The 25691-nt window shown below is 35.4% G+C and overlaps 6 protein-coding genes across 14 annotated transcripts; 3 read left to right on the top strand and 3 right to left on the bottom strand.

Moving 5' to 3' along the window:
• Nucleotides 1-3069: 3069 nt before the first annotated feature.
• On the bottom strand, nt 3070-3782 carry AT4G27657 (uncharacterized protein). Its single transcript, NM_118904.2, has one exon. It carries the CDS (start codon nt 3645-3647, stop codon nt 3459-3461), a length of 189 nt encoding a protein of 62 aa, NP_567784.1. The 5' UTR covers nt 3648-3782; the 3' UTR covers nt 3070-3458.
• An 862-nt stretch (nt 3783-4644) lies between these two features.
• Nucleotides 4645-5159, bottom strand: AT4G27654 (uncharacterized protein). Its single transcript, NM_118903.2, has one exon. The coding sequence runs from the start codon at nt 4933-4935 to the stop codon at nt 4732-4734; it is 204 nt and encodes a 67-aa protein (NP_567783.1). The 5' UTR covers nt 4936-5159; the 3' UTR covers nt 4645-4731.
• Nucleotides 5160-6308: 1149 nt separating this feature from the next.
• On the bottom strand, nt 6309-6992 carry AT4G27652 (uncharacterized protein). The gene has a single exon (NM_118902.3). The coding sequence runs from the start codon at nt 6824-6826 to the stop codon at nt 6614-6616; it is 213 nt and encodes a 70-aa protein (NP_567782.1). The 5' UTR covers nt 6827-6992; the 3' UTR covers nt 6309-6613.
• Nucleotides 6993-8739: 1747 nt separating this feature from the next.
• On the top strand, nt 8740-13503 carry PEL1 (Eukaryotic release factor 1 (eRF1) family protein). 3 transcript variants are annotated; one of them, NM_118901.5, is made up of 17 exons: nt 8740-9028; nt 9198-9265; nt 9361-9443; nt 9662-9737; nt 9991-10065; nt 10126-10182; nt 10636-10681; nt 11171-11246; nt 11423-11498; nt 11590-11622; nt 11732-11800; nt 11932-12038; nt 12454-12526; nt 12712-12750; nt 12842-12936; nt 13045-13151; nt 13239-13489. In NM_118901.5, the coding sequence occupies exons 2-17, from the start codon at nt 9215-9217 to the stop codon at nt 13310-13312; spliced, it is 1137 nt and encodes a 378-aa protein (NP_194495.3). In that variant the 5' UTR covers nt 8740-9028; nt 9198-9214; the 3' UTR covers nt 13313-13489. The 3 variants fall into 3 exon arrangements, with proteins under 3 accessions (NP_194495.3, NP_001329760.1, NP_001329759.1); NM_001341876.1 differs by having other exon boundaries at nt 8768-9028; nt 9159-9265; nt 13239-13503; NM_001341877.1 differs by having other exon boundaries at nt 8740-9265.
• A 185-nt stretch (nt 13504-13688) lies between these two features.
• AT4G27640 (ARM repeat superfamily protein) lies at nt 13689-19155 on the top strand. The gene is made up of 20 exons (NM_118900.4): nt 13689-14069; nt 14152-14284; nt 14372-14508; nt 14597-14642; nt 14738-14950; nt 15036-15539; nt 15652-15786; nt 15870-16085; nt 16176-16265; nt 16346-16590; nt 16677-16765; nt 16927-16967; nt 17061-17091; nt 17170-17292; nt 17391-17608; nt 17695-17790; nt 17871-17983; nt 18135-18270; nt 18365-18469; nt 18558-19155. Exons 1-20 carry the CDS (start codon nt 13795-13797, stop codon nt 18756-18758), a joined length of 3147 nt encoding a protein of 1048 aa, NP_194494.2. The 5' UTR covers nt 13689-13794; the 3' UTR covers nt 18759-19155.
• A 310-nt stretch (nt 19156-19465) lies between these two features.
• On the top strand, nt 19466-25129 carry GTG2 (GPCR-type G protein 2; the record flags this gene model as incomplete). 7 transcript variants are annotated; one of them, NM_001203925.2, is made up of 15 exons in its annotated part: nt 19615-19952; nt 20141-20241; nt 20577-20681; nt 21045-21165; nt 21391-21520; nt 21818-21896; nt 22499-22570; nt 22695-22783; nt 22958-23050; nt 23380-23406; nt 23514-23600; nt 23883-23954; nt 24412-24542; nt 24638-24801; nt 24949-25129. In NM_001203925.2, exons 1-14 carry the CDS (start codon nt 19738-19740, stop codon nt 24789-24791), a joined length of 1476 nt encoding a protein of 491 aa, NP_001190854.1. In that variant the 5' UTR covers nt 19615-19737. The 7 variants fall into 7 exon arrangements, with proteins under 7 accessions (NP_194493.2, NP_001329563.1, NP_001320077.1 ...); NM_118899.4 differs by lacking the exon at nt 22499-22570 and having other exon boundaries at nt 19466-19952; nt 24638-25026; NM_001341873.1 differs by lacking the exon at nt 22499-22570 and having other exon boundaries at nt 19624-19952; nt 24425-24542; nt 24638-25129.
• Between the last annotated feature and the right edge of the window lie 562 nt (nt 25130-25691).

The raw sequence follows: 25691 nt of genomic DNA, 5'->3' as shown, positions 1-25691 counted from the left end.
AACTAATCAGAGGAATAATGTAGAGTATCAAAAAGTTCTTGTGGAAAAAGTATTCAGGGATCGCTGAATATTCGGATGGGTGATTTTTTTTGGGTAATGGATATTGAAGAAGGTAAGTAGTAGTTATAGGATGGATAGGGATTATAGGCGATGTGGCCGGTCATGTGGGTGTGGACTAGAGATTCTTGTGTGTGTGTGTGGCCTCGTGTCACAATTTTTGTCCGCGTGGACTTGGACGGTACGAATATCTCTAATTCTCTACTGTTTTTGTGTTTGTTATTTAAAATATATTACTATATGTTTTTTTTAGCAAAAAATAATAATAATACTATCTATATGTAAAGAGCTAAATTTGACCTTTACACGATTATCTCAACTGTCTCTTGGTTCTAGAATCTCCAACAAGTCAAAAATGAACTAATTGAAAAGGATGTTGTTCTTTTTAGGACACCAAACACTGGATCTTGTTTTAAATACTGTTTGTCCATAAATATTTATTATATATACAGATGACAGAATAGAACAAAAAAGAAAAAAACTAACATGCTGATTTCTAACCCTTGACTGTAACTTACAATTTAAAGATCAAAAAACATATGAAAAATATTATTGAATCATCATAAATGGTTGAATTTCAATATTCTAAAATTCGAAATGCTGGAAGCTAAGAAAATTATAACGAGATACTATCCGATACCAACTATTATCAGTCAATTACAACTAGTCAACTAGTATAAATCAATCTCTAACAATAAAATACTGATGGAAGTTGACATGTTTCTTTACTAGACAATTAGAGATGTCACAATTGGTCCAAACGAATTAATACAGTGGCAATAATAGCTGTAACAAGTTGTAGTGAACTGATGAGATAAGAGAGACGATAATTCAATTCAAAAATACCCCGATAGTTGTGTGCTATTGGAAATAAATGGTCATGAATGATAATATTAATCAACACTTAATTATAATGTAATTAAATGGTAGCCGAATGATATATGCGAGTCCATAGTCCACACATAAACGGCTGACATCATAACGCGTTTTAGCTCATAATGGCGGCCAAATCGCGTGTGAATGGTGCCTTTCTCATACTGTTCATACTTCACCACGTTGTTGAATCTTAGATTCTAACTCTTTTTTTTTTTTTTAATTTAATTCTAACTCTAAATTACAATTAAGGCTTAAAACTAAAATACTGAATATCTTAAACGGGACCTTAATCCATGACATCTAAATTAATTCATTAATTAACCTTTAAACCTAAACAAATACTATTGCTAATTTTAAAAGATTTATACTATGTATTAGTATATAATTATATATTGTATGTGTGTCTCAGTTATCCTTGATAGTAAATACTAGTATTGAATATTATTGTTAGTTAGTCAATTACTATTTTTCCTTCTTCTTTTTTGTTTCTAGGCACCGTTAATTTAATAGGAAAATGACAGGGTAGAGAAAATGAAATTTTATTTCTGTTCAGTCTATTCTTTAGGTTTAGGGTAGTGACTAATTTTATATCCTAATATTTCTGTTTTCCCAAAATTTTCAGTTTTTTTTTTCTTTTTTAGATTTTAATTCTTTTTGTGGATGCAAGTTGTTTTCACAGAAAATTAGTGTTGATTATTAAGCGAATGCTGTTTGTTCAATTTGTCCTTTTCATATTTTTTTCCCTTAAGTGCACACAACTTCACATCTTTTGTAGGCAACAAAAAAAACATGTATACATGCAAAACCTAAATTGCTTTTTAAGTGTAACATACAAAAAAGAAGGAAACCAAACTGCATTTATATATCAGAATTCAGAAAGTAGCCACATGGATAGAAATCGGGTGCACGGCTTTCATAGTATAAAAATGGAATTGCATACACTTACAAATGTTTAAAATGATCGGGTCTGAAGAACATAACATAGACTAATTGCAACATGAAACAAATGAGTATATAAATAACTATGGTTAATTGCAACAAACTATACCCATTCTCGAAGATAAAGATAGGAAGGAAGATAGCTTGGAAATGTAAATGATCAATTCATTTGTCTTGGTTCCATAATTGCAAAATTAGAAAGAAGAAAAAAGATCAAAAAAGGGAGGAGGAAATACACCACAGCCATAAGTTATTCAAGTCCTAAATAGAGACACGTCTCCGAGTAGTTTGATGTTTGTGTTTTTGTCTCACAAAATCCATACACTTTGCTTTGGACTACCTAAACTTCCATTTTCTCAAATATCTCTCTCACTCTCTACATGTATATATCAATATAACTACAACGTTGACACATTTGATCAATTAAATAAAAAAGTAATAAATCAGGTCATCCCCCTTGTAGCTAATAATGCTCAATTATTAGAAAAATCGAATTGGCTGGTCATGCCCTACCTCATATCAACTGTTTGAAGAGCAATTGAATTAAGATACTAGTAAATCGCCTTAAAGGCTGAAGAAGATGTAATGGCCCACAGATATAAACATAGTAAGACGAAAAGCCTGACTTTAATACCGGTTCGATTTGCATGAATTTTCTCCCCCTAACTCTTTTGTGTGGACTGGGATGGTTACAACTTACAACTGATGATTATAAGTGTAAAAAAAGATTAAATAAAAAAGTGTAGGTTTTTTTCATCAAATTTTCGCACCTAACATTAGCTATATAGTATTTCATTTGTTCATACTAGATTTAAAAAAACAAATATGAATATATTTTTCAACTCTAAAAAGTGAAAATCCTCCACACAATACAATTTTTTTTTTTGTTTGTTTCCTCCACACAATACAATTAAACCTGACATATTACACAATATATTGTTTCTTTTGTTTAAATTTTATTTTCTTTTCTAGAAGGGCCTCTAGTCTCTACGGTAGTGCGCTCTCTCCGAGTCCAAGCATACCCTTGTAAGAGGTTACTTTACTTATTTATGGTCATGGGGCCAGAAAAACACATACACACACATTCCTATCTTTGTATATAACTTTATTCTCTTCAGTTAATTACAAAATTCTAATAGTTCGATTCCGCTTTATTCATTTTACTAATTCTACTTACAATTAATGGCAATCTCCAAACGATAATTTTTTAAAAAACAAGTTAGTACACTCATTTGTTACTCTCAAACACAACGAATCGAAATACAATCAGTAGCCTAATAATGAGTTAAGAGGCAGTTAACAAACCTAAACAGACAAATGCGTTTATCTTTATGTTAAAACATGATTAATTATCAGCTTCTAATAACACAGGGCAGGAAGATGAAGAGTTAAATCATAGTCTCTATTATAATTCGATACATCTTTTACAACTCTGAGCCATTCAAAATTCAGGAACAAAACAAAAAATTTAAGAAAATACAAAAAAGGTATTCTACAGACGGAGAGATCAGACGCCGGGAAAAAAGTCTTGGCAGTCATAATCTCCGGTGAAAAACCAAAATTGAGATTAAGGCGTAGCGCAGAGTTCAGAAATCGACAAGATGAGAAGAAAAATCTGGAACAGGTGAGGATCTAGGAGGACAAGGCAGAGAGAAACCGCCAATACGTATAACATTTCTGTCGCCTTGCCGTCTCGGAAGAACCCCGGCGGTGAGTTTAGCAAGAGCCGTCGTGTACTCCAAAAGTAACTCAGTGATGATTACAACAGATATCATGATTAGGATGCACCGGAATAAAAATGGCCCTAGAAGTTTCTGAAGTTTGTTATCTCTTTATAGAAAATTGAATGGTGGTTGAAAATCTGAAGCCAGACCACTCGAGGGTTTATATAGACCATAACTTTAAGCTCCAGTGGTCCAGAAGTTACTCGTACACGTATTTGGTTTCTTTAATTTGTGGCTTTATGAACTAACAGCCACGTGTCACGCGTTGTGGATAATAGTCAGAGTGTTGGCAAGAAGACAAAAGTGAGCTGTTACTTACGAAGTCAGTGCTTCGTACCATACTCCAATTAAAAAAAACATGTAGAATACTAACACCGTATCTGCTCTGACTTATTTTAGAGCATTTTAACACAGAGATATTTTCACCAGTTACAATATATTATTTTCCTAAATTTAGTTCAAAAAATATTCTTAAGTAAACTCACTTCTTCTTAAATTCACAAAAAAAAACTCACTTTTTCTTATGTACAAATAATATTCTTATGAAAACTCATTGATCATAGGGATATGACATAAATCGAAAGATTATTCAAATGGTAACGTAGAAATCAGTCACAGATCTTTTCATTTGTTTTCGATAATGCATTGATCCTAGAAATATGACATAAATGCAAATATTATCTTTATGGTGACTTATAAAATCAGTCAACGAATCTTTTGACTTTTTTGAAATAATGCATCAATATATCAGACAAGAGTATAGTTCACTGATTCACTCATATGCTGCGAGTATAGGTTTATGGTTTCAAAAAGTTTGCGGTGGAATAGCACAAAACTTCACGTTTGTTCAAGTATTTTCTTACTACTATGTTTTGCTTAACGATCCGTTTTTCTCTCTTTTCGATTATGCAAAATTACTGATAGGAGCCCGACTGTGATGATCGTCATCCTCATAGCAAGTTTTCGGAATCATCACTAGTTGTGGACAAGATCGATGGAATAGATGATCAATCATCAGAAATTAAGAAAATCAGAGAAATAAAGATATCAAAATCATAAATTTCTATTATATAATTTGATAAGGTTTACAAATCTTTAAATTATTTAATATCTCCAAAAGGGGAGAAAAAAATCTTCAGCTGTCACTCTTCAAATTAATTTTAAAGAAAGTGTGTAAGAAACAAAACTCGATCAAAAAAGTAGTGAAAAAAAGAAAGAAAAAAACAATCCACAATCGTCTTATATCAGAAATCGACGAGATGAGAAGAAAAATCCGGAATCGGTGATGATCTAGGAGGACAATATAAAGAGAAACCACCAATTCTAACGACGTCTCCATCGCCTTGCCGTCTCGGAAGAATCCCGGCGGTAAGTTTAGCCAGAGCCGTCGTGTACTCTACTAGTAGCTCAGTAATGATTACGATGGAAATCATGATCGACTTTTTCGGAAGATTTGCCGGAGAATAATGATCTAGAAGATGTCTCTTGAGTTCAGACAAAAGATGATGGAATTTTGTTGGTATAACTTGTGAGGGAGAGAGAGATTTCTTATCTCTTTATAAAGGTGTAGACCAGAGTTTCTCGTCTTACGTCGTTACTATCGTCACTTTACTCGGACTCGTGTTTCATATTTTTAATATTTTTCGCTTTACACATTGACAAATGATTAAGCGCGTCTTACGCGCAGTTCACATTAGCATAGCATTAGCTGTGTCCTCTAATCTTCTGATAATCAAATGGATTTTGTTTACTAATATTATAAGTTAGGAGATACGTCATTGTCATGAAAACTTTATTCTGAGAGATTTTATCACATCATCGTACGTAGTCTCATAACTCGATTCTCTTGTGAAGTTTAGCAAAAGACCTAATTAAGCATAAAAATGTGTTGGTTTTCTCCGCTTTCATTTAAAAAGTCAAAATTTTAGTTATCTTCTTGATCCTTAAAAATGGACCGTCCAACAAAATAAGAATGGACGTGGTAGTCTCTATAGACGAAGACAGTACAACATATATATACCTTTGAGTACTAAATTAAATTACCTAGACCAAGTAAAGAAAAGTGATGTAAACGTGGTGATCAGTAGTAGAGAACGAATGTTCCAAAACATTATATATCAAATGTAGTTAAAGACTTGGGAGTTGTAGCTACTAGAGTTCACACCGTAATTTCAACTTCTGTTAATACTACAAATTTGGTGTACTCACGGAAAATCTATCCAACTTCTTTAATTCCTGAAAGCTAAAGTCCACCTTCCGATAAATGTGTGGACCAGATTTCCATTCCATATCCTATCTCAGTTTTCGTCCCATCTTGTTTCATTACCGATTTCAAATTCTTGTTTTATTATGAAACGCATTTCCATCTAGACCAAGATTTAATTTCCCGTTTGGTAATGAGACGGGACAAGAACATAAATTTGTAAAATCACGTATGATTTGTTTTCTTGTTATTTTCTTAAACGATGCTTTTTGTTTCTTTTAATCAAAAAACAAATTAACTTAATTATTGAATTTTCATCATTAACTGGTCTTATCATTTAGTTTGCTACCTATGATTGTTATTTTTATTTTATTTAATTTCGAATTCTCGTAACTGTTTTCAACCGTCCATAAGGACCAAAACATGGAAACGAATTCTTATATGTTGAACATTCAGAGTGAAAAAAAGATAAACTAGTGCACTTAATTAGTCAAATGCGACTTATATCCATTTTTCTGACGTCACCAAAACGAGACCAAAAATCGTCAAATGAGCCATCATCACAGTTAGGTAAAATCAGAAATTGAGAAATGCAAGGAGAAGATGAGAGAGTAGTTCATCAAAAATTCATAACCACTATTATTATATTGAGATACCGATTTACAAAGATCTAATAAGCGATTTTAAAATCTAGAGGAAGAGAGGGAGACAGAAGAGACACACATGGAAAAATCTCAGCCGTCCAATCCAATCTTCGAATAGATTTAAAAAAAAGAGAGAGAAGAAAACAAAATCTGTTTCGTCTTCCACAAGATCAGAAATCAACGAGATGAGAAGAGAAATCTGGAATCGCAGATGATCGACTAGTACTACTACTCGACGGAGAAGGACAAGGCAGAGAGAAACCACCAATCCGTACAACGTTACTATCGCCTCGCCGTCTCGATGGAAGAATCCCGGCGGTTAGTTTCGCGAGAGCCGTCGTGTACTCTACTAGTAACTCAGCGATGATTACGACGGAGATCATGATCGATTTATAAAGTTGGAAGATTCAGGTAGATGAATTTGCAGGAGAAGAAGAAGGATCTAGAAATCTCTGATCTTTTTTGAGAAGTGTGATTGGTGTTGTTGTGGCTTGTGAGAAATGAAGACCTCTCGATCTCTTTATATATGTGTAGCTACGTCTCTGTTAGTTAGTGACACGGTCTCGTGTTTTATTTTATTTTAATATCTTTGTTTACTTTAAAAAAAAAAGAGAAAACAAAATTAACCGCGTCGTACGCGCATAAACTACACATTAGCGTTTAGCTGTCTCTCTAATCTATAGATTATAATAAATACATTTTTATTAGTATTATATTTATTTACTATAATAACTCACCAAAACCAAATCGTCTTTGTCAAGAAAACGACATACTCTTGTCTTCTAGAGGTGAAGACTAGCAAATGTACTAATTTTATTTTAGTGTATACTTGAGTTTGCTATATTTTTTAGTATAGCGCTTTGTCAAACGAAAAAAAAGGATTTTAAAGTATTTTACTACTATAATATTATGCTGTATTGCTGTTCATGGTGAATCATAATTGACTGATTACACGACGTTTAATACGCAGTTTACCTTACAATATGACTGGGTCCAGTATGAGTAGTCGTGTATGAGTTTTCTATATTTTAATCTATAGCCTACAATTGTTTACAAAATATGGAGTTTAAATCTGTTGTTACAAAACTATATTGTGTAAATTAACGTATGTTTTCAAACTGAATACCAGAATTATATTTTGTTTGCCAATATAAGTAACTTTACAAAACTACTGTATGTATAGTCTTGCATAAACTAAAACTTACGATCTATTTAGTAGTTGTCAATATTATTCATAGATTGTGATATATTTTGTTTGGTTGGAGGTTTTAATATTTGCACTTAACATATTTGTTGGGAAACACACAAAATCGATAACAAGGAGATGGATTTAAGAATTTACTAGTATATGATTGGAGCTCTAATCACAAATGATCTGACATATCATTGCACTGTGATTTATGATATAGATTTTATAGCTGTTATTAATTAAAGTATATATAGGAACTAGATTTATATATTTCTGTATGAGAATATCAAATATCTTGTCTTATTATTCTCCGACGAAGAGATATTATAAAAAAGGCTACCGTTTGGTGTGAAGAAAATAAAAAAGGTATCGGTTATAAAATTGTTGAGGATTATATCAATTATCAAGCTTTTTGTGTTCACAACTTGGCTGATGTTATACAGTCACATAACATTAATTTAATGAATAATATATTGAATCATATAAGTTAGGCAATTTATAAGTTGATATGAGTTGTAGTCGATTATAACAATCTGAATTAAATAATTGATAATTATCATAGGTCTGACCTAATCTTTGATGACACATAACTAGTGGAATACTCTTATTTTATAGTTTGAAAGATGATTTTACAATAGACAATATTATATGCATCAGAAATATCTCTGATTAGACGGTTTTAAAACTTGTAGGATGTTTATTATGTGCAGCTGTATCTTAATCCCAAAGCTAAATGAGAGAAATACGACATGTCATACTTAATCATATAAATAAAGTTTCATAGACTTTAGATATTGTAGCCGATAATTTGTTTTATTTTTATTTTATCTTAAACATTGAGAAGTTTTTTTTTTTAAAAATTTTATTTAGAAAACCCCATTTTGAACTCGCATATAAATAAAATCTAGACAATTTTTCTGCCTAAAAAAATCAATAATAGAGATTTAAGGTTTAATTTTTCTGTCGGATAGTATCGTTTTGTTTGATAATAAGGTGGTTATATGATATTATTTTTTCAAAAATGCTCAACTAATTTTTGACACACTTTTCCAAATATTTATGATTTTCTATTTCTATTTTTCTCAAGAGATTAAAACTTGGGCAATTCCTATTTCTATTTTTTTCTACTGAATTTATTTTACCTTTTTTTTTACTATAAATATAATAGCTTTTTATTATTTTGACTTTTGACATCTGGTAATTAAAATTGAGAAGCTGTGGAACGAATCTTCGAAGTCGAAACTGCGTGTCTACGGATTGAATCTCTGCAGCAGCTTACGACCACTGACCCTTTTGCTTTTGATTCAATCGATAGACGACGGATACAAGTTCTCGCTATCGCCGAGCCGGAGCCGGAGTCTGAGCTGAAGCCCTGTATCTGTAACTCTTCCAACAGGTTTGTAATTTATGTATCTTACTTCACCGTGTTGTTTCGCCGATTTTACCAATTCCAGTGCATTGGTCTCTCTTTTGATTAAATTGCTGTAACATGAGAACTGAAAGATTGAACCTTTGTTCGAGACTAGTGTTAATCTCTGTCCTTGTGTGTCTCTGGACTCTGTTAGTGGACATACCTTGAGAGATGAAGATCGTTCGCAGGGATTTTGTTCGTAATGGACCCGGAAGCGTTAAGGTTTGATTGATTCCTTTTTCCTCGTGTGCAATTCAAATGCTTAGCTGAAATTTGATTTTTGTCCTGTGGGTGTTGGCAACTTAAATTGAGGGTAGATGGTGGCAGAGGACTCTGATGATCTCTGGTATGCTTATAACTTGATTGCTGTGGGCGATAGTGTAATGGCTGTCACTTTCAGGTACTGTCTCCTTTCGGTTTTCACTGCCTTTGTTTCTTACATGGTGTTTTCCTTGTCAACTTCTTGAGCCACTTCCATTGAAGGGTTAGGCAAACATGCTTTGTTTTTTTCTCTCATTAAAATCATGTATCACATTAAAAGTTCACTGATTTGTAATAGTTTCATGAAAATTTTTAAGGAGTAAAGGTTAACCAATTTAGTATCATGCCTGCTATCAGAAAAGTTCAGAGAGAGATACCTGGTGGGGGAAGAGACTCTGAACGTGTTAAACTGAAGCTGGAAGTACAAGTTGAGGTATGATTCTAAGGGCTTGGTATGCCAATTTGTTTATACCTTTGCATTGTAGAAACCTATTAACAATGACCATAAATGCACTATATTGCTTTACAGTCATTTGCGTAATAAAAATCGATATTTCTTACATATGTTTCTTTTTATGGTTTTCTTTTGCCCTTTAATCTTGCTACTCTTGACATTGGAAGATATCTTAGTCTAATTTCATGGAATGAATCTGATTGTCTTCAGTTCTCTTTATTTGTTCAATTAGGAGGTGGACTATGACAAAGACGGATCTGTTTTGCGCATACGTGGCAAAAATATCCTGGAGAATGAGCACGTAAAGGTAGATGCGAGGCCGCCTTTTATTCTATAGATTTTCCTGTGCTGATGTGTTGTATCGCAGATTGGTGCATTCCATACTTTGGAACTTGAGCTGAAACGACCTTTTGTGTTGAGAAAGGTAGATATCCTCTTTTTACTATTTTTTATCCTCCGGAAGTTCTGTTCTATTTCTCCTTTGTAAGTGTGACAGGATGTGTCTTGCAATCTAGATTCTATTATATGAGTAATGCAATTCACGCTGGTGTAGTGTGGATACCATTTGCAAGCTACTATCTGTAAATTCAGCGCCACTTAATGTTAATGTTTTAAACATGGATTTAATATTCGATAACCATTAATGTATTTTGTAATGCTTAGAAATGTCATTACCTTTAAATATGGTTATTAAAGTGCACGATCCCATTGTTAGAGTTTTAAAAACTAGGTAAAAGCTGTTTTACAATACACAGGTCTTGATGTTTTTCTTGCAGCAGTCTGCTTACTGTGTTGGTTATAAGTTTGAACTTTGAAACCCCCTACTTATGTTAAAACTTCATTTGTAATCGTTAGTGTGTACATGGCTAATTTGCAGGAAATGTGGGACTCAATGGCTCTTGATACACTCAAACAGGCCTCAGGTATGCTGCTCCATTTATTCCTCCTTTTAATTGTCACATAACTGGGAAGGTGTCTGTGTTGATTGGTTGACACAATATCCAAGATCTGTCTCCGTGTCATCTAGTGTAGATATCAAATCCAAGGCATTAGTTAACAAAATTTTTTACATGCAATATTCCAGAACTCCTCTTCTGTCTCCAGTTTATCTCTTAGGCCTGCATGTCAGTTTAGTTTAGTTCCTATTTATACGTGGCTGTTGAGACGAAAATGCATTTTTTTTATAAGATTTTCAAGTCTCTAAGACCCTTGTGTATCCATCAACAAGCCTTAACACGCCTTTGATAAACCCTCCAGCCAATCATGCACAAACATGATTTGTGACCCGTTAAGGCTTTTTCATTTTAAATAGCTAATGTTTCAGTATGTCATATTGTCATGTGCTTTTGATCTCATGTTATCTTCCATTTTTTCTTCCGGGTTCAAATTTATTGCACTTGTCTTATGCACAGATCCCGCTGCTAGTGCTGATCTAGCTGTAGTTCTAATGCAAGAAGGACTGGCACAAATCTTCCTTGTGGGCAGAAGGTACTGATTGCAGTGACAAGGTCCATTGTCTGTGAAATTTGTTATTTCCTAGTTTTTGTTTTGACAACATGTAGTTCTCTTATTTCACCTGGGTGGTTTTGGCTGAACAAGTATGAAACGGGTCAAAGAAATTCATCCAATTCTGTTCTTGTTTACTTTATTGTCTTGTTTGGCAGTGTGACAAGTAGCCGTGCACGAATAGAAACATCCATTCCTAGGAAGCATGGACCTGCAATTGCTGGTTACGAGTCTGTATGTTCCTTCACTGTTTCGTCATATATGTGCCCAAAATTCGTTTACATATTTATCCTTTCAATTTATGTCATTTTTTGCTTCTCTGTAGGCTTTGAAGAAATTTTTTGAGAATGTTCTGCAGGTTTGTCTTTTCTCAGAATGTTGATGTTTTCTTTTTGTTGTTTTCTAAAACATACCACAAAAAAGCGGAAAGAGTTTCACATATCTAAAAGTCTATTGCAATATCACAGGCCTTTGTGAAACATGTTGACTTCAGTGTCGTTCGCTGTGCAGTAGTTGCAAGTCCCGGCTTCACAAAGGTTTTTTTTTTGGTCACTCAAAGACTTTCTAAATTTACGTGGTTTATTATTTTTCAAATTGCAGCTGGACCAGGCTTACAAATTTCCCATACATATATGACACAGACCGTTTGATTGTTTCATGTCTCCAGGATCAGTTTCATCGCCACTTATTGTTGGAAGCAGAAAGAAGACAACTGAGACCTATTATTGAGAATAAATCACGTATAATATTGGTGCACACAAACTCTGGATATAGGTAGTATTTCTGTGAAATTGTTCATGAAGCCTGTCAAAATTTTGTTCTGCCATGCTAAAATACATTGAGTGCTCAGAGTCAAATGATATAACATGCAATTTATTTATTAAAGTTGTGGAACACTGATTTGAGATTTATACTGTCGATCTGAGTTGATATCTGCTGGATAAACCTAATAATTTCTTTAGCAGGAAACATACACTTTTTTTTTAATTTTTGTATAACAATGTCCGAATTGACCAGGTTACCTACTTTAGTAATGTTATGATTCATGTTCATGGTGGCTATCAGTGTTAACGGTTCACTCTACTTTGTTTGTATTTTTTTTTGCTTATTCACTTCTAAACTAAACAGCCTGAGATTCTCTGCTCATGCAAATTTTCTTCGATTTCTGACATAATATTTTGGTGCACAGACATAGCCTGGGTGAGGTTCTCCATGCCCCCAACGTGATGAATATGATAAAAGATACAAAAGCAGCAAAAGAGGTGATTTAGAATGTTGCCTATATTTTTGAATTGCTCATTCGAAACTGGGTTAGCTTGAAAGTCACAATTCACACGAACTCAAATAAGTCCTCACTGTTTTGTGGCTTTTGATCTCTATCATCTGAGTTGTGCTCTTGAAATGTACCTTTGTCATCTACCTAACTGATGTGAATTTGCCTATGTAGGTCAAAGCTCTCAATGATTTTCACAACATGCTTTCAACTGTAGGTCAAAGCTCTCAGCGATTCTTAATATTCTCATCAAATTTTAAGAATCTCTCAATATGTGTTGATATCTTTTTGATTTTTAATCCAGGAACCAGATCGGGCATGCTATGGACCAAAACACGTGGAAGTTGCAAATGAACGAATGGCAATTCAAACGCTTCTCATAACGGACGAGCTTTTCAGGTTTAGTAACGGAAGGGAATATCCCATTTCAATGCGTTTTTTTTTTTGGTAGTTTTAAGAGGCAAACGTGATTGAGACTGACATTACAAATATATAAATTTGGTCCAGGAATTCTGACGTGAAAACAAGGAAGAAGTATGTGAATTTGGTGGAGTCGGTAAAAGATTCGGGAGGAGATGCTTTTATATTTTCGGCGATGCATGTGTCAGGAGAACGTTAGTGTTGCTTCTTTCTTATCTTAGTGAATTTGTGATGTGATTATGTTTTTTAATGTGCTAAATAAGTGTTGATGAACTTTGCAGAATTGGCACAGCTGACTGGAATAGCAGCTCTTCTCAGGTTCCCTTTACCAGAACTCGAAGACATTGAGATGTAAAAAAATCTTCGGCTTATAGAAAACAATACAACAAATCATACACATCTCTCATAATTTATAGTTTATTTGTACTCAGTGTCATAAAAAGAGATTTGTAACTCATTACAAATTATAAGATAACCATTCGTTGCTGTTTTGTTGTTAAGCAATTTTTCTACATAAAATTATTCTGTTAGAATTTTCAGTTCCATACTTAAGTGAAAGAAATTTCCGTAATTGCTTACAAAATTTGCTGTTGTAAGAATTTGGAGTAAAGTCAAACAACTTAAGTCAAAAGTCAAAACTCCATAATAAAGTTTTACCACCAAAAATAATAAGATACCGACCAATCGAAAAGTGAATTAAACAAAAACCCTCGCAAATTAAATAAAAGAACAAAAAATAAGAAAAACCCTATTCGCTGTCTTGCTAGTTGCTGCTACAACTAGAGCAGCCTCTGTCTCTGCTTGAGGAAGGAAGAGAGATCAATCAACAAACAAACTATGGCGCAATCTCTCGAACTTCTGTTGATCCAATTCCTCATGCCAGACAACGATGCTCGGCGTCAAGCAGAGGATCAGATCAAACGTCTTGCCAAAGATCCTCAAGTTGTTCCCGCTCTCGTTCAGCATCTCCGCACCGCTAAAACCCCCAACGTCCGCCAGCTCGCCGCCGTTCTCCTCCGCAAAAGGATTACCGGACATTGGGCTAAGCTTTCTCCTCAGCTTAAACAGCATGTTAAGCAATCCTTAATCGAGAGCATCACTGTGGAGAATAGGTCTGTTTCTCTCTCTCTCTTTTGCTCTTCTATTTTTTCAATTGGGATTTGAGTTTTTGATTTCTTATTGGAGTTGTTACAGTCCACCGGTGAGACGTGCGAGTGCTAATGTTGTGAGTGTAGTAGCCAAGTACGCTGTTCCAGCTGGAGAGTGGCCTGATTTATTAACCTTTCTCTTCCAGTGTAGTCAGAGTGCTCAAGAAGATCATCGTGAAGTAACTTCCCTTTGAAATTCTCTGTCTCATTTTGTCTATTTATGGTTCTTTTGTTTAAAAATCTTATTTTGTTGTTTGTATTTGTAGGTAGCATTGATCCTTTTCAGCTCTTTGACAGAAACGATTGGGAACACATTTAGGCCATACTTTGCAGACTTGCAGGCTCTTCTTCTCAAGTGTATGCAGGATGAAAGCAGTAGTCGTGTCAGAGTTGCTGCTCTCAAGTAATTTGTTTTTCTCTGGAATTGATAACTGTTGCTCCTTTCTTGGACCTTTATCTCTACTCTTTTACAAGCTTCTGTAATTTATCAGGGCGGTTGGTTCTTTTCTGGAATTCACCAACGACGGAGATGAAGTGGTAAATTTAGCCACTTTCTCACTTTCTTGTTAATGTTATATACATGTTTAATTTAAAGACTGATTTGGAATATATGCTTATGTCATTTCTGTCAGGTGAAGTTCCGAGATTTCATTCCCAGTATATTGGATGTATCAAGGAAATGTATTGCATCTGGAGAGGAGGATGTTGCTATACTTGCTTTTGAAATTTTTGATGAGCTGATTGAATCTCCTGCTCCCCTTCTTGGAGATTCTGTCAAAGCAATTGTGCAGTTCTCTCTTGAAGTTTCCTGTAACCAAAATCTGGAAAGTAGCACCCGTCACCAGGTTAGGAGAATTATTCTCTTTCGCTTGAAATAGGTTCGAATTGTGGTGTTATGATTACTTATGCCTTACTCCATTCATTTACCAGGCAATCCAAATAGTTTCATGGTTGGCAAAGTATAAATACAATTCCCTTAAAAAACATAAGCTTGTCATACCAATCTTGCAAGTTATGTGCCCTTTACTCGCTGAGTCATCTGATCAAGAGGACGATGATGATCTTGCTCCTGATCGTGCATCTGCTGAAGTTATTGACACTCTAGCTATGAACCTGCCAAAGCATGTATTCCTCCCTGTTCTTGAATTTGCTTCCGTGCATTGTCAAAGTACAAACCTCAAGTTTCGGGAAGCTTCTGTAACAGCTCTTGGTGTTATATCAGAGGGTTGCTTTGATCTGATGAAAGAGAAGCTGGATACTGTTCTTAATATAGTCTTAGGAGCTTTAAGAGACCCTGAGCTAGTGGTTCGAGGGGCTGCATCATTTGCAATTGGCCAATTCGCTGAGCATCTTCAGCCCGAGATCCTATCACACTATCAGAGTGTCCTTCCATGCCTATTGATTGCAATTGAAGATACATCTGAGGAAGTGAAGGTAAAATTTAAAGAAACCAATTGAGTGTGGTTTGTGTCTTCTTTTTGAAAATACACCTTTCTGCCGATTATCACCTTAGGTTATTAGTAACATTTCTTATTATTGTCTACAGGAAAAGTCACACTATGCTTTAGCAGCATTCTGTGAGAACATGGGAGAGGAAATTGTTCCGCTGCTTGATCATTTAATGGGGAAGCTTATGGCAGCCCTAGAAAATAGTCCGCGTAATCTACAAGAGACATGCATGGTAAACTGACAATCTTTGCCAGAGTTTCTTTTGAACTGGTGTATCTGAAATATTGATTTAAGCGTCGTGCTACTTGCTTGCAGTCTGCAATTGGGTCGGTTGCTGCTGCTGCAGAGCAAGCATTCAATCCATACGCTGAGAGGGTTCTAGAGTTGATGAAGTTTTTCATGGTGCTCACCAAAGACGAGGATCTTCGTGCCCGTGCCAGGTCTACTGAGCTTGTAGGGATTGTTGCAATGTCTGTTGGGAGAAAAGGGATGGAGGCCATTTTGCCACCTTTCATTGATGCTGCAATATCAGTAATTGCCTTACTATATATTTATATTCTGTATCTTTGAACTATATATGCTATTTTGAGGAAGAAAGAGCTCACAATCACAAAATACCAGGGATTTGAATTGGAGTTCAGTGAGTTGCGAGAATATACTCATGGATTCTTCAGCAACGTAGCAGAAATATTGGATGACACTTTTGCCCAGGTGTGCATACATTTCTTTCAAATAGACTTCATAATACTCCAGTGATTAGGTTTAAAGTAAACATAGCGTTTTTCCCGCAGTATTTGCCTCGTGTTATGCCATTAGTATTTGCTTCGTGCAATCTTGATGATGGATCTGCAGTGGACATTGATGAGTCAGATGATGAAAATGTCAATGATTTTGGTGGGGTATCCTCTGATGATGATGCTGATGATGAGCCCAGAGTTAGGAACATTAGCGTTAGAACAGGAGTTTTAGATGAAAAGGCAGCTGCAACTCAAGCTCTTGGCCTGTTTGCACTCCACACTAAATCTGCTTTTGCACCGTATCCTTCAACTTCCCTTTAACGGTTGTTTCTTCTTTGGACTTTTTACAAGAAACCTTTTTATGCCTCCTTAACTAACTTATAAGCTACCTCGAGGAATCATTGAAGATTATGGACAAACATTCTGCATATTTTCATGAAGATGTTCGGCTTCAAGCAGTTACTGGTTTGAAACGTGAGTTTTCAATCTATTGATTATTCAATATTCTGTTCCATTAATTGTCATTGTTTATACTGGGTGGGAACTATGTTAGTATTTAAAAGCTTACCTAATCTATGGGTTAGACTTGATAATGATTGTGGCATTACAGCTTGTCATTCTAATTTGAATTGCAGATATATTGGCTGCAGCTCATGCTATCTTCCAGACTCATAATGTAAGAACTTGATCATGCATATATCGAATCTCAATCCTATCTAATTTCCAGCCATGGTAGTTTCCTTTTTCCTAATGTTTGGCTCTTTTGTAGGATGGAACTGGAAAGGCAAATGAAATTCTTGGTAACACATAACACAGCATTTTTTCTCATTAACACAAGAATGACGGGAAGATATTGAAACCGTTTTTGTCCATCGCAGATACAGTTATGAATAATTATATCAAAACTATGACTGATGATGACGACAAGGAGGTTGTTGCTCAGGCTTGCATCAGTGTTGCCGATATCATGAAGGATTATGGTTACCCAGCCATTCAAAAGTGTGGGTATCTATTCTTGTTGGAGTCAATTTGATGTAAATTATTTTCAGGATATTTAAATGATCCTTACTCATGTATCATATGCTGACAATGGTTCTAGATTTATCACCCCTTGTTGATGCGACATTGCTACTGCTGACGGAAAAAGCAGCTTGCCAGCAGTTAGAAGATGAGAGTGATATTGATGATGATGATACTGGACATGATGAGGTCCTCATGGATGCAGTTTCTGACCTCCTTCCCGCCTTTGCAAAGTGTATGGGTTCTCAATTTGAACCTGTCTTTGCCCAATTCTTTGAGCCGTTGATGAAATTTGCGGTGGGTATTAGTGAATAAAGTATTCATTGACATATCTTCTTCCATTGAAACTTAGGCACTTACTGTTTCACTTCTTGTGTCTGTAGAAAGCTTCACGTCCTCCACAGGATAGGACAATGGTAGTTGCTAGTCTTGCTGAGGTTGCTCAAGACATGGGTCTTCCAATCTCTTCCTATGTTGATGTACGTTTCCTCATCTGATGTTCTCTATGATTGGTGTTTGAGCCTTATTAAACCAACTATTGGGGGTAATTCTCTTGCAGAGATTAATGCCTTTGGTGCTCAAAGAGTTGGGGTCACCAGAAGCAACCAATAGAAGGAATGCAGCTTTCTGTGTTGGAGAGCTATGCAAAAACGGGGGTGAAACTGCTCTTAAGTATCCTTTTCGTGTTACATGCTTCAACTCTACTCTAGTCGTAAAGACTTTTATCCATTGATTTCTATGCTCATTCATCGTCCTTCTGTTTTGGAAGAATATGAGAATTGTCAGTCCATGCGATACTTGTCTCCCTTTGACTCAATACCAGATATTTTGGTGATGTGCTACGCGGAATTTCCCCACTTTTCGGGGATTCAGAACCAGACCTTGCTGTTAGGGATAATGCAGCAGGTGCTACCGCAAGGATGATTGTTGTTCATCCTCAACTAGTCCCGCTAAATCAAGTATGATCTAGGAGCTAGGCCATTTTCATGTATTTTTGCTTACTTCCTGAAACCTTATGAAACACGGTACTCATCCCTAAGTTATATAATCCAGGTACTTCCAGTGTTCTTAAGAGGTCTACCTCTAAAGGAAGATCAAGAGGAGTCCATGGCTGTTTACACCTGTATATATTCCCTTGTTTCGTCATCCAATCCACAGGTAGTTTTCTCAAGGCAATATTTTCACCTTTGGCTAAACATTACTAAGGTTAATTTGATAAAATTGTTTTGCTTGGATGCAAAATCAGATCTTCTCTCATGTTCCGGAGCTGGTTAAAATCTTTGGGCAAGTATTGGAGTCGCCAGTCGAAAAAGTTGAAGTGAAAGCAATTGTAGGCAGAACTTTCTCCCATCTAATCTCGGTTTATGGGAATCAGTTGCAGCCAATAATAAGTAGTCTACCGCCTTCTCAAGCTAACGTTCTCGCTGCGTTTGCATCCACGAGTTGATTGTCGCTTGTGATATATTTAATATCTCAGAAGCGAAAACTGTCTTCAGCTTTTGTTTTTCTTTTGAAGTCTATTCTTTGCTCAATTGAGTCTCAAATCTTGTTTTTTTTTCTTCTTCTTTCCTAAATATCCAATTTTAGCATTTGAGGGTAAGTGGGTGTATTCCTGTTTTGGCTTGGCTATATGTTCCTTACTTCAGAGTTTCGTCCTCATTGTTTATTTCATTTTCTCCACTTATTTATAGTCTTCAATTCAAAGTTTGCAAGCTTTGAGTGGATCAGTGGAGTATCTGTATTTGTATTTTGACATACAATATTTTATTTTGGCCTTGATAAAATTGAGTATACATAATTGCAAATGAGTACGTACGTTATCTTCTTTGCCATCGCAAAACGAGGGCATCAACTATTTTGCATGAGCCTTTCCTAGTTCAACTATTTTGGTCCATGCACACGGAATTTTCTTTGAAACCTGTCCTCGGAGACAAACAAAACTTGCAGCTTTAGCAAATAGCCTGCGTCGACGACAGCTTCTTCTTCTTCATGTTCGACGACGTCGTAGTCGTTGTCTTCTCCATTTCTTGTACTTGTTCTTTAGGGAAGGTGTTTTACTCTGGAAGATGGCGCAACAGATTAGGTTATATATTTGTTGGTCTTTCTGGGCCGTTGCGAAACGGCAAGAGTTTAATAGTTTTAGCTTTGTTAATGGGAAGTGGGAACTAAATCCTATTTGGCGGGAACGAGGCATGATTCGGGTGGTTGAACCGGAAATCAGTCGCGCAAAACTAAATAATAAATAATTGGTACGGAGATACGGTTTAGTGTGGTTTAATACAAAAACCAAATTTGGGATTCTGATGAAAAGCAAAGGAACCACCGTTCGTCGGCAAATTCAGTCGAATAGCGGAAGCTTGAGACTCTGATGAGAGTGTTGGGGTAGAGAGAAAGAGATCTGAGTTTTGTTTCCTTATTAGAGAGAGATGGGTTACGGATGGGGGATCTTCGAGGGAATGTTGGTGATTGGATCTCTGTGTCTCTTAGGATCGGCTGGTCTATGGTTTCTCAACCGGAGGCTTTACAAAGAGTACGAAGAGAAGCGAGCTTTGGTTCAAATCATTTTCAGCGTCGTCTTCGCCTTCTCTTGCAACCTTTTACAGCTTGTTCTCTTCGAAATCATCCCTGTTTTATCTAGAGAGTAAGCTTTCAAATTCGAGTAGCAAGTTTTGGTTTATAGATGGAATTTGTCATTTTACATAATATGAAAGTGTTGTGAATACAGTCATTGAGCTTCGGGAATTGCATCATTTTGATTTTAGACACCAATAATTTCTTTTTATCATGACACCATTAGTACTTTCTATTGAGGTTTATCTTTGTTTGCAGGGCAAGGATGGTAAACTGGAAGGTGGATCTCTTTTGTTTGATAGTGCTCCTTGTTTTCATGTTACCTTATTATCATTGCTATTTGATGCTTCGTAACACTGGTAAGCCTTTTCCTTGCTATCGATGTTCTTCATCTTTCCTTTTCTTTTCAGGCTTCCTAGGAATTATTAAAATGGTTTGTATGTTATATGATGGACGATCTATTGCTTTATCAATTTATCTTTTAGAAATAGTATGAGGCCTGATAATTGACATTCTGTTACATTTTGGGATTAAATTTATTTGCTGATGAATATGTATAAGCAATTTTTCATTGCCTTATGGCGTTAATCCTTCCTTCTTTCGTTTTTTTGATTAAACATCGTAGCACCACATGTTACAGAAATTTGATTTGGCTGTTGTTAATTTTTATATTTACCTAAAACCATCATTTCAGGTGTAAGAAGAGAGCGTGCTGCTGTTGGGGCCTTGTTATTCTTGACAGCGTTCCTTTATGCTTTCTGGCGCATGGGAATACATTTTCCTATGCCTTCAGACAAAGGTACCTCTTGAGTTTATGCACCCTCTTTCTCCTTTCAACTCTGTATAAGCAAGAAGGAAGTTGAAGTTGAAGTTAGATCTTATTAACATTATTATGAACAATGTGTACTTCTGGATGTGTGGAGTAGGGTATGTTGTTTTAAATTGAAATGAGAATCTGAGCATGTTGACACTGACTATGATTGCCTGACTGTAGAAAATACCGTCAGAAGAAATTCGCAGGGTCAATCATCCTCCCTTCTTTATGCTTGTGACAGTAGCTTTTGTATATACAAACGCTTTTGGTTCTTTTTATTTTAAATGCTTAAGATCTTGTCACCCACTTGTTGGACTACTTTACTTAAACACCCTTTTATCTTGAAAGGTTTCTTTTCAATGCCTCAGCTGGTCAGCAGAATCGGGGTCATTGGTGTGACCCTCATGGCCGTCTTATCGGGTTTTGGAGCTGTAAATTTGCCCTACAGTTATATATCGCTCTTTATTAGGTACTTCCCTCTATAATTGCTAGTAGATTTTCTTCTTCTACCTTGTGCGTTATTCTTATTGCAAATGGTTTTGAGGATTTTGATTCGAAGTAGTTGAACTCTGAATGAAGCTTTTCATCTTCTGTGATGTAAATGGATCTACACTGATAGAAGAGCAGCTGGATTGGGAAATTTGTGATCTAACTGCACGTTTTCCTGTCTCTCTTTCTCTCTGGAAACATATAGGGAGATTGAAGAATCAGAAATAAAATCGCTGGAAAGGCAACTGATGCAATCAATGGAGACTTGCATAGCTAAGAAGAAGAAAATTCTTTTATGTCAAGTTGAGGTGGAACGAAGTCTAGTATCAGAAGAGGTATGATTCTGTCTTATATATTAGCGTACGCAATACGTGATTGTACCTTAGATTTTTATACTCTTTAACATTCTGTATTGGGTTAGGATTCGTATCAGATCTGTTTATTTCTGTACTTCTGTATCAAAATGCTCTTCAGACTCTGAAATGACCCCCTTTTTTTTCCTTTATCAAAATACTTCCTTATCCATGCATCAGTTTGAATGCCATAGACTGATAAGAGATATTTCGTAATTATGCTTTTTCTAATTCTGAAATTAGCTTAGGAAGTAATCATCTGGTGCTTTTGGCTTCCAGCATCAAAAGGGTAAATCTTTCTTTAGAAGATTTGTCGGGACTGTTGTGCGGTCGGTTCAAGATGACCAAAAGGAGCAAGGTCAGTTTATATAATTTAGTTTTAGACGCAGTTGTGCCTGCACAACATTATCTCTCTACGAGTGATCTTACATGTGCATTATCTTTGTCTCTCTTTTGTGAAATAAACCATCTGAATTGTCACCTTGTCTCTGTGAGCTGGAAAAATCTAGATGACTTGAAAGTATGTTGGTTTCTCATGAGCTCCTTACTCTATGTCTTGCTTGCCAGTTGTAAAGAGCAGAACGAAAAATAAAGTACAGACTACTCTGATTTTTTTTTATTATTTTCGCGTCATCAGGAAATCATCATCCACCGTTAGGAAAATGTTGAATATTGTAGTAGGAAACAGAGAACTAAGATTCTTAAGAATGTAAAGCACGAGGATGGTTTGCTCATGTTTGGTGGTGTTGGCTAGAGTAGAAAGAGAATGAGGTTACAGTACTTTTACTATTTAGTTGTGGCGATGTACTAGTAGTTCAGTGGTTAAACCAACAACATGAAGAAAAAGAAGAATTGCAGAACAGTAGCTTTCTTACCAAAGAGGGGTACTTACATAAAAACTTTACGGTACAAATGAGACCTTTAATTTAGTAAAGAAGTATTCGAGTGACTTGAGATCAGTTCAGCTCGTCTATTGTTGGGATAATAAAGTTGTTGAGTTATTACAGTTTTCCCCCTGTTGCCAGATCATAGGTAGCATAGGACTACTTATTTTCCTTTTAACATTTTATGTGTGCATACACATAATAAGATGAGATCTAAGTTCTATACTTTCTAGTGATATCTCCCTAAATTCATGAATGTTTTTCTTATGCAGATATAAAACTAATGGAGGCAGAGGTGGAAGGTTTAGAAGAGCTGTCAAAGCAGCTATTCTTGGAAATTTATGAACTCCGCCAAGCAAAGGTTCCCTTCCAGTACTTTTCCGTTAATTTTTAATTTAAATACCGAATTTACTCATCAGCATGGCAATGACATCTTCGACTAAATTACTTATTACCTAGGTTATTACCTGGTGGTCTTGTTACGTAGTAATATAAACATTTGATAAGCACTTATCTTACTTCATTTCATTTGCAGGATGCTGCTGCTTTTTCTCGAACTTGGAAGGGTCATGTGCAGAACTTTCTTGGCTATGCGTGTTCCATTTACTGTGTGTATAAGATGTTAAAGGTTTGTTTTGTCTTTATGTGAGGTGCTAGCCTTTAGTAATTTTAACTCTATGTTATCCTAGCATTGCAAGACTATGTCAAACTCTTCCGCATGGATGTGACAATGGCAGTGTTAGTTTTTGTTATAGATTGATGCAGAGTTCAAAAATTAAGGAGTTTCTTTGTCTGAACTTCTTTACTTCTTTGAAAAGAGAGCTGTTCTGAGACCAGTAATGGTTTATTAGATGAAAATATCTCCTATATCTCTTGTCAAATGTTTTGTCTATTGTAAGTTTGTAACTGTGAACTAGTATTTCTAACTTCTCTATTTTTCGTTTGTCTTATCTGCAGTCTCTACAAAGTGTCGTTTTCAAGGAGGTATTCTCTTGTCCATGTTTTCTTATACACTTTACAATAAATTCTTGCAGCGTTATCATCATTTGTTTACTTTTTACGACATGGAATAGTGATTAGCTTGTTTACAGGCGGGCACGAAAGATCCTGTCACGATGATGATCAGCATATTCTTGCAGTTCTTTGATATAGGAGTAGATGCAGCATTGCTCTCACAGGTTTGTGTGACTTTGGATTTTTGTTGTATGGAGTAGTAGATTCAAAGAATTGCAAGCAGGCTTGTTAATATTCTTTCTCCTTACAACATATCGTCCAGATGAAAAGCTATAGGATTATTGTTTCTCAATTAATAACTCTAGTTTCATAGGGCCTTTGATGGGATGTGAATTTTCTCATTTCTTAGACCTTGTTACACTAGATGGCTTTTTATCTTGATGCTTATATGGTTCTCAACTTACCTTATGTAGGTCTGATGCTCTCTCTTTGTTTATTATTTTCAGTATATTTCCCTGTTATTTATTGGGATGTTGATCGTGATATCAGTGAGGGGATTCTTGACGAATCTGATGAAGGTGAGTTCTGATTTCAGCTTTTAAATTTCTCCCATTCGTCTTTATACGATCTTGTATGTTATCCACTTGTTTTGGAGCTATATAGTGTCAATGGAAAACTTGCTCTGGCATTATCATGTTTAAATATTAGACGGAGGCTTTCACTTCTTTTAGCTGGTGCTAACTTTCCTTGTGACAGTCACATAGTTACTTAAGCAAAGTATATATGATGTATATCCTAAGAGTGGAAGATGTAGAGTGATTGAATTAACGTATTTGTTGCAGTAGCATTACAGAACAACTCAATGTAATTTCAGTCTGATCATAAAAACAGAGGCTACTTTCTTGGTTGGCATTAGTATAGTGATTTTACATCTAAGTAATTGTAACTCGCAATATACTGAAAGCTTTTGTTTTGAATACTGTTAAACGTTTTGGTGATTGAATTGGGGAGTTTTTTTTCAATTCGCTTGTACAGTTCTTCTTTGCAGTGTCGAGGGTTGGAAGTGGATCTTCAAGCAATGTTGTGCTCTTCCTATCAGAAATCATGGGAATGTACTTTTTGTCTTCCATTCTTCTTATAAGAAAAAGCTTGAGAAATGAGTACAGGTACGTAAGATAATACTATAACAATAATTACAACCGTTCTTCTGTTGAAAAGATGAAATGTGGATTATAATCGAATGGTGTTTTTGTTGGCACAGAGGGATAATAACAGATGTATTAGGCGGAGATATTCAGTTTGATTTCTATCATCGATGGTTTGATGCAATATTCGTGGCTAGCGCTTTTCTTTCTCTGCTTCTGCTTTCTGCGCACTACACATCTCGTCAAATTGATAAGCACCCAATAGACTAAGCAAGCATCTGTGAGTTCCCTTGCAAATGAGGTGGTTGATTAAATTTTGATCTAGATGAAAAACTTGAAACAATGACCACTACTTAGCGTTGACTTATGTACATTTTCTTGCTTTGAAAGGATCAGTCTTGAGTTGTTGTTTTTTTTTCTTCCTCAGGTGTGTGTGATTAGTTGTAAAGAGAATGAGACTTTGGGGTTTTACCATTCAATAATATATATCTGATATAAAATTCAATAGATCTCTACCTTATTTATATGCATACATTATTTTTCATGCAGTACTTTAAGAAACACATACACACACAAAAAAGAAAGGAAAAGAAAAAGAAAAAGAGTAGTGGCCACAATGATTTAATGAGGCATTAACCGAAAATGACTGTTTTTTTTTTTTGGTTGATTCGGTGTGAGAGATTATTGTGGTAGAGAAGGAGTTGGTACGTGTGTTAGGTTCAATATCTGCTTCGGTTGATTATATGCATGTAATTGACTTCAATGTCACATTGTATCCAGTCCAAGGATTTTCAATTCCAAAATACATTCATAGAAAACAACGAAGATAAATCTAAAGAAATATATATATAGAATAATTTACAACTTCTTAGTGCAGTAGTAGTGCATAGGTTGAGAACAAATTTACATTCTCTAGGAATGAGATAACCTCTGTCATCTGATCACCAAGAGTCACTGCCGCCAATAAAGAGAAATGTATCCTTCGTTTTGTCGTAATCTTGATCCTATATTAATCTCATTTCTTAATCGTTACTTTTTATTTGTGAAATAGGTTAAATCAACTGTTACTTACATTATACAAAATCATGAAGGAATTATTCAGTTTAATATCAATCAAAAGGCCTAAGTAGTAATCTCGATTCCACATTATTTTATTTCGCCTTTTTTTTC

This window comes from Arabidopsis thaliana, chromosome 4 (assembly GCF_000001735.4).
Source record: "Arabidopsis thaliana chromosome 4, partial sequence".
Classification (NCBI taxonomy): Eukaryota; Viridiplantae; Streptophyta; class Magnoliopsida; order Brassicales; family Brassicaceae; genus Arabidopsis; species Arabidopsis thaliana.
This window is presented reverse-complemented; position numbering and strand designations above follow the sequence as displayed.

What these genes read in the sequence shown, in the direction of transcription:
- PEL1 (NM_001341876.1), top strand. Translation starts at nt 9,215, where the DNA reads ATGAAGATCGTTCGCAGGGATTTTGTTCGTAATGGACCCGGAAGCGTT. An exon ending in ATCTTCCTTGTGGGCAGAAG is followed by an intron (nt 11,247 to 11,422) that starts GTACTGATTGCA and finishes CTTGTTTGGCAG; the next exon opens with TGTGACAAGTAGCCGTGCAC. An exon ending in CAATTGCTGGTTACGAGTCT is followed by an intron (nt 11,499 to 11,589) that starts GTATGTTCCTTC and finishes GCTTCTCTGTAG; the next exon opens with GCTTTGAAGAAATTTTTTGA.
- AT4G27652 (NM_118902.3), bottom strand. Translation starts at nt 6,826, where the DNA reads ATGATCTCCGTCGTAATCATCGCTGAGTTACTAGTAGAGTACACGACG.
- AT4G27640 (NM_118900.4), top strand. Translation starts at nt 13,795, where the DNA reads ATGGCGCAATCTCTCGAACTTCTGTTGATCCAATTCCTCATGCCAGAC. An exon ending in GTCAGAGTTGCTGCTCTCAA is followed by an intron (nt 14,509 to 14,596) that starts GTAATTTGTTTT and finishes GTAATTTATCAG; the next exon opens with GGCGGTTGGTTCTTTTCTGG. An exon ending in TTACCCAGCCATTCAAAAGT is followed by an intron (nt 17,293 to 17,390) that starts GTGGGTATCTAT and finishes CAATGGTTCTAG; the next exon opens with ATTTATCACCCCTTGTTGAT.
- AT4G27657 (NM_118904.2), bottom strand. Translation starts at nt 3,647, where the DNA reads ATGATATCTGTTGTAATCATCACTGAGTTACTTTTGGAGTACACGACG.
- AT4G27654 (NM_118903.2), bottom strand. Translation starts at nt 4,935, where the DNA reads ATGGAGACGTCGTTAGAATTGGTGGTTTCTCTTTATATTGTCCTCCTA.